This window comes from Sapajus apella, unplaced genomic scaffold (assembly GCF_009761245.1).
Source record: "Sapajus apella isolate SASKATOON/1434 unplaced genomic scaffold, GSC_monkey_1.0 scaffold7, whole genome shotgun sequence".
Classification (NCBI taxonomy): domain Eukaryota; kingdom Metazoa; phylum Chordata; class Mammalia; order Primates; family Cebidae; genus Sapajus; species Sapajus apella.
In genome coordinates this window covers 113,258-125,905 of record NW_022436947.1, presented here as the reverse complement: position 1 = coordinate 125,905, position 12,648 = coordinate 113,258, and the positions used below count along the sequence as shown (strand labels likewise).

General features: G+C 39.6%; 1 protein-coding gene and 1 pseudogene across 2 annotated transcripts; both read left to right on the top strand.

Moving 5' to 3' along the window:
• The first annotated feature begins 203 nt into the window (after positions 1-203).
• Positions 204-2,920, top strand: LOC116550073 (annotated as a pseudogene). Its single transcript, XR_004268213.1, has one exon. The product of XR_004268213.1 is annotated as a glycerol kinase pseudogene (transcript).
• Positions 2,921-10,351: 7,431 nt separating this feature from the next.
• LOC116550071 (olfactory receptor 9A4) lies at positions 10,352-11,764 on the top strand. The gene is given in 4 exon segments (XM_032275794.1): positions 10,352-11,071; positions 11,073-11,503; positions 11,505-11,588; positions 11,590-11,764. Coding segments are annotated over 4 exon segments (933 nt in total). The 5' UTR covers positions 10,352-10,822; the 3' UTR covers positions 11,759-11,764.
• The last annotated feature ends 884 nt before the right edge of the window (positions 11,765-12,648 follow it).

Genomic DNA, 12,648 nt, shown 5'->3' with positions numbered 1-12,648 from the left:
AGCCTTAATGTAATCATATTTTCAAAGTCCTTTTTTGCCATACAAGGTACAAATGCCTTTTGAGTGCCATATATTCAGTTTCTGAAGATTAGGATCTGGATATCATTTGGTGGGAAGCATTATTCAGCCTACCACAGCCTGTAACTGAAAGCTTCTCTATACTTCCAAGCACTTGGGAATTGATTTAAAAATTAAAAAATAGGCGTTCAGGGGACACGCGGGCCTCCCTCTCAGAACTCGCCCCTCCCCCACGCGCCGCCGTCACCCGGGAAACCGGCCGCAATCACCCGCAGACCTGAAGCTGGTTTCATGGCAGCCTCAAATAAGGCAGTTTTGGGGCCATTGGTGGGGGCAGTGGACCAGGGCACCAGTTCGACACGCTTTTTGGTTTTCAATTCAAAAACAGCTGAACTGCTCAGTCATCATCAAGTGGAACTAAAACAAGAGTTTCCCAGAGAAGGATGGGTGGAACAAGACCCTAAGGAAATTCTGCATTCTGTCTATGAGTGTATAGAGAAAACATGTGAGAAACTCGGACAGCTCAATATTGATATTTCCAACATCAAAGCTATTGGCGTCAGCAACCAGAGAGAAACCACTGTAGTCTGGGACAAGTTAACTGGAGAGCCTCTCTACAATGCTGTGGTGTGGCTTGATCTAAGAACACAGTCTACTGTTGAGAATCTTGGTAAAAGAATTCCAAGAAATAATAACTTTGTCAAGTCCAAGACAGGCCTTCCACTTAGCACTTACTTCAGCGCTGTGAAACTTCGTTGGCTCCTTGACAATGTGAGAAAAGTTCAAAAGGCTGTTGAAGAAAAACGAGCGCTTTTTGGGACTATTGATTCATGGCTTATCTGGAGTTTGACGGGAGGAGTCAATGGAGGTGTCCACCATACGGATGTAACAAACGCAAGTAGGACTATGCTTTTCAACATTCATTCTTTGGAATGGGATAAAGAGCTCTGTGAATTTTTTGGAATTCCAATGGAAATTCTTCCAAATGTCCGGAGTTCTTCTGAGATCTATGGCCTAATGAAAGCTGGGGCCCTGGAAGGTGTGCCAATATCTGGGTGTTTAGGGGACCAGTCTGCTGCATTGGTGGGACAAATGTGCTTCCAGAATGGACAAGCCAAAAATACGTATGGAACAGGATGTTTCTTGCTGTGTAATACAGGCCATACGTGTGTGTTTTCTGATCATGGCCTTCTCACCACAGTGGCTTACAAACTTGGCAGAGACAAACCGGTATATTATGCATTGGAAGGTTCTGTAGCTATAGCTGGTGCTGTTATTCGCTGGCTAAGAGACAATCTTGGAATTATAAAGACCTCAGAAGAAATTGAAAAACTTGCTAAAGAAGTAGGCACTTCTTATGGCTGCTACTTTGTCCCAGCATTTTCGGGGTTATATGCACCTTATTGGGAGCCCAGTGCAAGAGGGATAATCTGCGGACTCACTCAGTTCACCAATAAATGCCATATTGCTTTTGCTGCCTTAGAAGCTGTTTGTTTCCAAACTCGAGAGATTCTGGATGCCATGAATCGAGACTGTGGAATTCCACTCAGCCATTTGCAGGTAGATGGAGGAATGACCAGCAACAAAATTCTTATGCAGTTACAAGCAGACATTCTGTATATTCCGGTAGTGAGATCCCTGATGCCTGAAACCACTGCACTGGGTGCTGCCATGGCAGCAGGGGCTGCGGAAGGAGTCGGCGTGTGGAGTCTCGAACCTGAGGATTTGTCCACCGTCACGATGGAACGGTTTGAACCTCAGATTAATGCTGAGGAAAGTGAAATTCGTTATTCTACATGGAAGAAAGCAGTGATGAAGTCAATGGGTTGGGTTACAACTCAAACTCCAGAAAGTGGTGACCCTTGTATCTTCTGCAGTCTGCCCTTGGGCTTTTTTATAGTGAGTAGCATGGTAATGTTAATTGGAGCAAGGTACATCTCAGGTATCCCATAAATATTACCAACTCATGGATTCCCAAGATGCGAGCTTCTTACATAATGAAAGAATCCAGCAATTCTGTCTCTTAATGCGATGACACTGTTCATAGACTTTGAGTTTATTTATAAGCCGCTTGCTGCATGACCCTCCAAGTAGACCTGTGGCTTAAAATAAAGAAAATACAGCAAAAACAATGCTATGGAAACATCTGTGATTTCTTTCTTTTTTTTAATTTTTTAACATCTACAGTTAAGGTTAGGCCAGCTACCCTTGGGACTGACCCCCTCCATTGCCGTAACATCTTTCTCCATTCCCTCTAAGATCTAGGAAGAATTCGGATCCTACTATTGAAATCTTACATCAGACATACTCAAACACTATTGGATGAGGCTCTGAGTCTCTGCATGACATATATTTGATTAAAATATTATTACTAACCTGTTAAAAATAAGCAGCTCTTTGCTTTCACTTTTCTACATAGTAGAAGACAGCAACATCTTCAATGAATGTTTGAATAGAAACCTTTACTAAATTATTAAAATAGACATTTAGTGTTCTCACAGCTTGGATATTTTCCTGAAAAGTATTTGCCAAAACTGAAATCCTTCAGCTATTTTCCATGGTCCCACTAATTATAATGACTTTCTGTCTGGATCTTATAGGAAAGGACACTTTATTTTTTCTTCCATCTTTCCTTTTTATATTTTTTACTTTGTATGTATAACATACGTGCCTATTTATCTTATATACTGAGGGTAGTCCATTTATAAATTAAGAGCACATTATATTCAGAAGGTTCTAACAGAGCTGGTCTTAAGTGAACCACCAGGCATATAAATATGTTAGAAAACAGCTGTATACATTTTTGGGCAATCGTTATGCATAATATTTACGGGGAGAATTTTTTTCCTAAAGAGCCAACATTTAAAATTTATGTTTTAAGTCAATAAAAGAAAATATACTTAAAACAATTAAAAAATAAATAAAAGCTTTTCTATAAAGGCAATTACTGGCCTAGGTGTTCTCACTGATGAACACTTCTTAGCAATGTAGGAAGAAATAATATTTTTCCACAAAATAAAAAAAGATATACTTTCCAGTTTGTTTGATGATAACCAAAATTACCTTGATACCAAAACCTGACAAAGACCTTACAAGAAAGCAAAACTCCAGGCCAGTATCTCTCATAACCATAAAAATCCTGAATAAAAAGTTAGCAAATAGAATATGGCAATATATACAAGGGAGAATATATTCCACCATTTCCTCATAATCTTTCTAAGTTGATTCAGGAACAAAGCAATCACTGTTGGGATTTCTTTAAACATGGATAATGATGATTTTTGCCTAATCTAGAGCATTATGTGATAGAGTCATATTATGTATTCTTTGGTGTCTGGCTTCTGTCATTCAGTGTATCTGAGATTCTTCCACCTTGTGTGTATCAGTAGTTTGTTATTTTTCATTGCTAAGTATCATTTTCTCATGAATATACAGTTGGTTCTCATTATTTGTGGTAGTTGCAGGTCCCAGTCTCTGGGAATACTGAATTAATGCATACTGAATCATTGCTCTTAGGGATTACAGGGATAAGTTACTGTGAGCCTCTTGTTACAATATTTTTGCCAACTGATCAATACATTACCTTTTGAAAATGTAATGTTTCCTCTTAAAGACACCTTATTTAATACATTGTTGATTTATTAACACAACTCATGGCTCACAGCACTATACCTTATACCTGAACACAGCATATTGAACACATGCATTTTCCCTGTAAGGCACATCACAGCCTTCTTGCATTTAGGAACACTAGATAGAACTTTGACAACATGCTTAGGAGCCATTTCAAAAAGCAAAATAATCAGCAAAAAGTACAAAATAAAAAATGTGGCACTGAAGACCACCAGAAGGACACTTGTTTGTAGGATGAGAACAGAAAGAAGAAGGCAATATCTTCTTGTTCTATCTCAGCTGAAAACAAGAGCAATGGGCGACTCAAAACTTTCCCAGCTCTGTGCATGCTTGTACATGTCAGCCAATGACCCTAGACAAACTACATCTAATGATTTTACAGTTACAAATAAATTTTGAGTAGGTGAATCCACAATTTATATCAGAAAAAGGTTTAATTGACTCATGGTTCTGCATTGCTGGGGAGGTCTCAGGAAACTTACAATCATGGTGGAAGGCAAAGGAGAAGCAAGGACCTTCTTCCCAGGGTGGCAGGACAGAGGGAGTGCAAGGAGGGGAAATGCCAGATGCTTATAAAACCATCAGGTATCCTGAGCCTCACTCACTATCATGAGAACAGCATGGGAGAAACCCACCCTCATGATCCAATTACCTCCATCTGGTCCTGCCCTTGATACTTGGGGATTATGGGGATTACAATTCAAGATGAGATTCTGGGTGAGGACACAGCCAAACCATAGCACCCACACTCAGAGGAAACAAAGGAAAGAAGTAACCACGTCTGGGTAGGACTTGCTAAAAGTACTTTTGTATAACTGTTGAGATGCAGTAGGTTTTTGCATGACAGGGACATAATATGTAGAAAAGACAGTTTCCATTCAGGATGGAAGACATGGTGGTATAGATAAGCAGGTTGTAATCAGGGAAGTAGTTAGAGCAGCTGGTCAGAGTAGAGTTGGAGCTAAGATGTTTTGTAGGCAATCTGACCAAAAAAAGTGGCAATCTGGTGGAGTCCACATAATTCAATCACTCGATCTAGATTTACTAGCATTCAGAGAGCTGAGATTGGAGCCCTGATTCTGGCACTGGAAAATATTTCTACTCAGCCCATAAATATTGTAAGTGGCCCACCGAGGTCAGTCAGTAGAGCATAAGACTCTTAATCCCAAAGTCATAGGTTTGTGCCCCATGTGAGGCACCATCTGTGACATTGGTCACATTGGGGTTACCACCTGCTGGGGTCTGTCCTACAGACCCCACCTGTGCGACAGATGAATAAATGCACTCACACACACAGTACAGTGAACAAGTGGACAAAGGGGTTGTGTGCTTCCTGCAGAGTGAGACTGCAGCTACACAACACCCTCTAGTTCTTCCTCACATTTATTCAGTATAGATTTAACAACAAAGGCTTAGCATAAACACACTTGTGGATAATTAACATGGTTAAGAAAGTACTTCTTGAAAAGATTAAAGCTCAGGTACTGATGCCTAGAATGAACACCATTAAAGAATAATTTTCTTAGTCTACCTTCCCCTGAGGGTCATCCAGCTCAAAGGTTACATGAGTAAACAAGCTAGTTAGAGTGGAGACAAAGAAATGTGGGAGTTTATCTAATTATTTAACTAAAGGGACAAGGCTGCCTTCAGCCAAATAATAACAAACCTTTAGGCCTTCCAAAAGTGTTTGTGACTATATTCTATAGCTTTTCTTTAACATTTCTGCCACCATCCTGAGTGAACTACAACAAAGATGTCCAGCAAATCAAGAGACAACAGTGTGTGCTTGGGCGGATGGGTTTTCATGCCTGGGGTGCAGTGTTGGTGATCAGTGCGTATTTTCTTGGACATATACATTTATCTACCTTTCTACCTACCTATCTGTCCTTGATAAAACATTTAACATCAACCTTGTATAGAGTCATGGTGTGGACTCTAGAAGTAGGAGAGGAATATTTTCTCAATCTGGAAATATCTTTAATCTTTTCATGATCAGAAGCAGTCTCATCTGTTTTTTCCCTGACTCTCAATAACTATGCCATGCCCTATTGGTTACCTTTTTCTTCCTTTGTCAGTGATTGTAATAAGAAATTACATAATCATCATAGTATGTATAGATAAATGCCTTCCATTCCTCCTATATTTATTCCTTGGCTCCCTGTCTATCATGGAGATGCTTATCACATATGTTGCTGTTCCCCCGATGCTCAGGGATTGTTATTTTCCGTGATTCAAACAACACCTTAGATGACATGTGTTGTCCAACTCTATATGAACGTTTTTTGCGGGGTACACAAAATTTGCATAACTCTTTGAAGTAAAACATCATTATGAACAGATACACTGTATCTGGTTGGTAATTGTAGTACTGATTGGGTTCCTTTCTGAAATCTGGCCAGTCTATGCCACATTTCAGCTTCCTTCTGTAAATCAACTCAAAATGAATTAAAAACTTACATGCAAGAGCTGAAAGCTGAAATAAAAAGAAGGCAGTTTTCTTAAAAAAAGAAAGCATTTGCCATACTTGACAACATGGATGAACTTAGAGGACATGCTAAGTGAAATACACAGAAGGAAAATATCCCACATATATAAGGTACCTAGAATTAGTCAAACTCATAAGAGCAGAAAATAGAGTGATGTTTCCATGGAAAATGGGAAATTGCTGTTCAATGGGTATAAAGTTTCAGTAATACGAGTAAGTTCTAGAGATCTGATGTATAACTTTGTGTGTATAGTTAACAATACTACTACATAAATATTTATAGCAGCTCTATTCATAATTGTCCCAAGTCAGTGGCAATCAAGATGTCTATTATGGTTGGATTTTGTTCCCCCAAATTCATCCCTTGTAGACTTAACCCCCAGTACCTTAGAATGTGAACTTATTTGAGATAAGGTTGTTGCATGTGTTACTAGGTAAGATGAGGTCATAATGGAGTAGGGTAGACTAAGTACATGACTGATGTTCTTATGAAAAGCCACTTGAAGACATACACAGGAAAAACTGCCTTGTGAACTTAAAATATAAACCAGAAAAGAAATAGAAAAAAAATCAATAAAGCCCAAGTAATGTCTCTGAAAAAATTAATAAAATGAATAAATTACTAGCAAGAATAATCAAGGAAACAAAAGCACACAAAGTACCAATATCAGAAATGAAAGCAAGGGATATCATGATGGAGACAGTGAACCTTGAAAGCATGAAAGTGAATATGAGCAACTTTATGCCAATAAATCCAACAGTTTAAATGAACTAAGCAATTCACTTGAACACAATTTTTCAAAATGGACACAAACTGAAGTAGAAATTCTGAATAGTCACATAGCTATTAAATACATTCAACTTGTAATTAAAAAGTTTCTCACAAATAAAACTCCTGGCCGAAGTGTACTCAATGATGACTTTTGCCAAACAATTTAGGGGAAAATAATACAAATATTTTTTCCCATAAAATAGAAAAAGAGGGCTTATTTTTTCATTAATTTATGATAACTTAAACCTGACAAGGACCTTACAGGAAAGGCAAACCATAGACCAATATATCTCATTAACATAGAGGCCTAACATATTTATTAGGCCAAATATATTTCAGCAATTTAAAAACGGATAATATGGCCAAGAATAGTCTAATAATCTTTCACAGTCAATTTCCTCCCAGAACAAAGGCAATCCTTGTGGGGTTTCTTTTACGGATTTTGTTCATTCTAGAGCATGTTACATTAGGACAATACAGTAAGCATATTTTGATGTCAGATCATTTTATGTAGTGTAATGTATTTGAAATTTATGTTGTATACATCGGTACTTTGTTATTTTTTTCCTGACCATTATTCCCTTATATAAACATGTAGTTGACTCTCATTATTTGGATTAGTTATGTCTTGTAAAGTCTCTGGGATCACTCAATTAGCAAGTAGTGAATCATTGCTAAATAGCATTTCCTCATATGAATATTGAATTATCTTGTTGATGGGTATTTATTTTTTGTCATTATTAGCTATAATAAATATATAATGAATATGATAAATATTTGTGAGAACATGTTTTCATTTGTATTACGCAACTACCTAGAAATATAATTGCTGGGTTGCAGAGTAGATGTATATTAAAGTTAATAAGAAGCAAACATTTTCCCATGGGGTTTTATTATTTTACATTCCTTCCTACTGTTCCATTTTCCATTCTGTCAATGTGTAGTTAATAACCCTGGAAATATGTCTGGAGAAACCTAACCATTCCTTGACTTAGGGAATTTGGTTCTGTAATTTGCTCTCTCACACAGAAGTTCCATCCTCCTCGGACTTCCTCATTTCTCAGCACCCTTCCTTCACATTTCTCTACCTGTCATAACGTGACTCAGCACAGCCACCTGGGAAGTTGTCAGCACAGTTCCCATGACCGAGGAGCCACAGTTGGAATGCCTGCATGTTGCAGACATTGGAATGGGCTGTAGCATTAACAGTCCATGAGATTGGAGCAGGTGGCAAGATCCTGTCTGTTACTTACCAGGGTTCCCATAGGCAGAGGGTTTCTGATAGAAGGAATGCAGAGATCATCTGGAAAGATGTGTTTCATAATACTTGGAAATGAAGAGAAAATGTTTGATAAAATTCCATTTGGTTGCCTCTAGAATTTTGCTATGTGCCTTGGAGTCACCAGTGGGGCCATCACGGCAAGTAGGGAGCTTAGGCTCCATAGGGCCACGTGGAATCAGGGAGAGGTATGGAGCAGCTCAGGGGGCTAACCATTCACAGCCTGGATTGTATGGTGATAACTTAGAGCCTGAAGAGTGTTGAGAGGTTCCTGATGGGGGAGATTTCAAGTTTGCCCATTAGACAACTATTCGGTGTTCTAAAACTTGATTAACCTTAGGAGGGAAGGGTGAATGTTTTCGGCAGCTTTTCCTTGACAGCATCCCTGGTGTGTCTCTGAACTTATATAAATTGTTCCTCAGTGAATAATTATCCTTGGAGACAGACAAGGGAGTGAGAGAAGGAAGCAAAGAGAAGGAGAGAGATAGAGACAGTTGGACTCTCTCCTCAGCACTCGTATTTCTGGACTTTTGCCTAAGCTTCTGTGCAAGGACAGACTCTGAACGGAGACAGAAGCGTCTGTCCCTGTCTCCTGAGCATAGCTCAGAACTAGCTGGGAGGGAGGTAGCCTGGGCTTGTCCCTGGGGAGCAGTAGAACTTTCCAGTCCAGGCTGGTTCTCCGGAGGTGGGTGTCTTGCAGAGGAGGTTCCTCTCTGTGAAGTACAGAGTAGGAGAGCATCATGATGGGAGGACCAGGGCTTCGCTGCCTCCTAGAACAAGGATACCTAGAGCCTGAAGCCTGGACGGGGGGTTGCACAGAGGATGAGCTCTACAGCAAAGCCTCCCTCCAGAGCAGAGTGCAGAATCATTTCTTCTCTGCCCTGTACTGGTGAAAGGCACAATGCTTTGCCACTACCCAAGTCCCTGCTCTCTCATTTCTTCCCATTCCTTCCATGTATCTACCTGCCACATTGGTGAGGAGCTCCAGGGAGAGGGATTGCAGGTTGACTTTATGTTGCTTCAGAGAAGAATGAATGGAGAGAAGGAGAGTCTGGCTTATAGTCCTTGTTCATTCACTGATTTTTTTTTTTAAATCTATTCACTGATATATTCATTTAAAATATAGAGTGCATATTCTGTTCTAGTGTCAGACTCTGTTCTTGGCACTGGTAATATAAGAGAGAGAAAATGAACAAGAAAGAGAAATGATCCACCTATGAAGTATTTAATTAAATATAGGATTTTGATGATAAATTAATAAAGAAGAAATAGTATAATGTGATTGGAAATATTGGTGAGGACAATTAGTAAGAAAAATATAGTCTAACACAGGTTTGAGAGGAAAGGTATGCCTATATTGTTGTAGAGAAGCTGAGTGGGAAGGGGCCCATGAAGAGGAAACATTTGAGCAAATAACAGAATGTGATAAGGGAAGGAATCCAGACATTCTAAGGAGTTCAGAGTGATCCATTTTGGTGTCTTCTGACACTTTTCATTACCCCAGGACTTTGAAGAAAATAGGCAGTCACAGAGGAGCAGATCTTTGTGGAACTTCCAAGCTGCTCTAACAGACTGAGACCATGGTAAGTTGGATGCAGGCACAGACTTCCCATTGGGAGGTCTTGTCTCCCTGTTGAAACAGGTGCTGAGAACTGGGCAACACAGAGGATATATTGCCTCTACCCCATAGCTATTTTCTTGTGTCCTGGCCCAAAGAGGAGGCTGTGTTGGGAGTTGGGGATTAAAGTTCCAGCCTCTTCACTCCTGGACTTCTCCTCCTCCTCTTTGCCATCTGGTCACAAGAGGGATCAAAATCTGAGAGCTAGAAATTGTTAACTGGGAATTGGCCAGACTCTGCCTGTGTGTGGGAGACACATTCACTTAGATAAGAAGTGGGGATGGTTTTCATTATAAAAATAAGGAAGAAGAAGTAGGTAATCCACTTAAGGGAGACAGTACCCCAGAAGTCAGGGAAAGATTCAATACTTTGTCTTAAAATGGCTCTTGCCTTGTGACAATGTCCTGGATAGACCTCACTTTCCAACATCACCCCCCTAAATGGTAAATGTAACTCAGGTGAAACTTTTAAATGAACATAATGCAAATAGAGCCTATGTTTAGAGGATACAGAAGACAAAAGTAACCATGCCTGTCTGAGATTGGCTATAAATACTTTCTTATAATTGTTTAGATGCATTAGGATTTGCAAGATGGAGACATAATAGGCAGAAAAGACAATTTAGCTCCACCCAAGATGATAGAAGCATTGGTGTAAGTGAACAGGTTGTGATCATGGCAGTAGACAGGTGGCCAATGAAAGCAGAGTTGGAGGCAGGATGTCCAGTGTATTGAGAAAGAGTGCATGCCAGGGTGGGTGGGTTTTCATGTTTATCACTTGGTGTTCATGACTGGATTTCCTCTTCTTGAACATATACATTTATCTTCAGAAGATATACATTCATAAAGCATTTGACATCAACCTTGCGTAGAAAATAGTAGAGTCAGGTTATGGAGTTGAGGAGCAGGAGAGGAATGTCTTTTCAACCTGAAATGTCTTTAATCATTTTAGGATGAGAAGCAGTGTTCTCTCTCTTTTGCTCTCTGGATTTCACAAAGAGCAAGGGTTTAGAACTAAATGTTGATGAATTACTCTAATGCTACTGAATTTTATCTCCTTGGCTTCCCTGGGTCTGAAGAATCACATCATATCCTTTTTGCTATATTCTTCTTTTTCTACTTGGTGACATTAATGGGAAACATGGTCATCATCGTGATTGTCTGTGTGGATAAACGTCTGCAGTCCCCCATGTATTTCTTCCTTGGCCACCTCTCTGTCCTGGAGATTCTGGTCACAACCATTATCATCCCTGTGATGCTTTGGGGAATTGCTGCTGCCTGGAATGCAGGCAATATCTTTGTCTGCCTGTGTTGTCCAACTCTTCCTGTACCTTGCTGTGGGGACAACGGAGTTTGCATTACTTGGAGCAATGGCTGTGGACCACTATGTGGCTGTGTGTAACCCTTTGAGGTACAACATCATTGTGAACAGATGCACCTACAACATTGTGGTTCTTCTGTCATGGATTTTTGGGTTCCTTTTTCAAATCTGGCCAGTCTATGCCACGTTTCAGCTTACTTACTACAAATCAAATGTGGTGAACAATTTTTTCTGTGACTGAGGGCAATTGTTCAAATTATCCTGCAATAATACTCTTTTCACAGAGTTTATCCACTTCTTAATGGCTGTTTTCGTTCTTTTTGGTTCTTTGATCCCTACAATTGTCTCCTACACCTACATCATCTCCACCATCCTCAAGATCCTCTGGCCGGAGGAAAGCCTTCTCCACCTGTGCCTCCCACTTCACCTGTGTTGTGATTGGCTACAGCAGCTGCTTGTTTCTCTGTGAAACCCAAGCAAACACAGGCAGCTGATTACAATCGGGTCGTTTCCCTGATGGTTTCAGTAGTAACTCCTTTCCTCAATCCTTTTATCTTCGCCCTCCGGAATGATAAAGCCATAGAGATCCTTCGTGATAGGGTGAAACACTGCTGTCAACTATTCAGGAATTAGCCCTGCTCTGAGGCATTTTACATGGTAAAGCACTTAGTATGGATTCTAGAATAATCTGAAAAAAAACTTGCTAATCTTTGAGCTGCATCATAATTATTACCATTACCAAATAATTTGGGTGCAACAAAAGAGTTTTAAATTACAGCTTCAGTTTTTAAATATAGTTAGTTGTTATTTGAAATTCAGTTTATTATTTTTAAGACATGTCTGGCTATCTATCTGTCATCTGCCTTTCTTAAGATATGATGATTTTACAATTAAACTTTGAAAAAAATGAATGTTAGAGATAGCCTACATAGTCTAGAAAGGAGACTAGTGGTTGCTTAGGGCTGAGGGGAATGCAGACATGGGATAGTGATAGCTAAGGGGTGCAGGCTTTCTTTTTGAGGTGATGGTTATAAATATGAATATACCAAAAACCACTGAACTGTACATTTTCAATGAATTAATTTTATGGGATGTGAATTATATTTCAATAAAGCTATTGGAAATAGTGTATTAGATGTTGAAGAAGTATTATGAAGAAAAGTGAAACAGGAATGAAAGGGAATATATCTTGGGGGAGTGCTGAAATTTCAAATAAGGCTTTCAGGGAGGGACTGAGAGAGATAAGGTGGTGATACATTTGGAAACCTTTTAAAAGAACATTCCAGGCATAGTGAGTAATAAGTGGGAGATCCTAGGGAAGGCATAGCAAAGACGCTGAGATGGAGTGTGCAAGGGAGAAGGTAACAGCAAGTGCAATCAGAGCAGTCATTGGAAAGTAGACCATGTACAGCCTTGTGAGCCTTTTAAAGACGTTTGCTCTTTCCAGAAGCACATTGGAAAACCATCACAGGGGGACTGAAGAAGAGTGACAGAATCTGCTTAATGTTGTAGCAAGATCATCC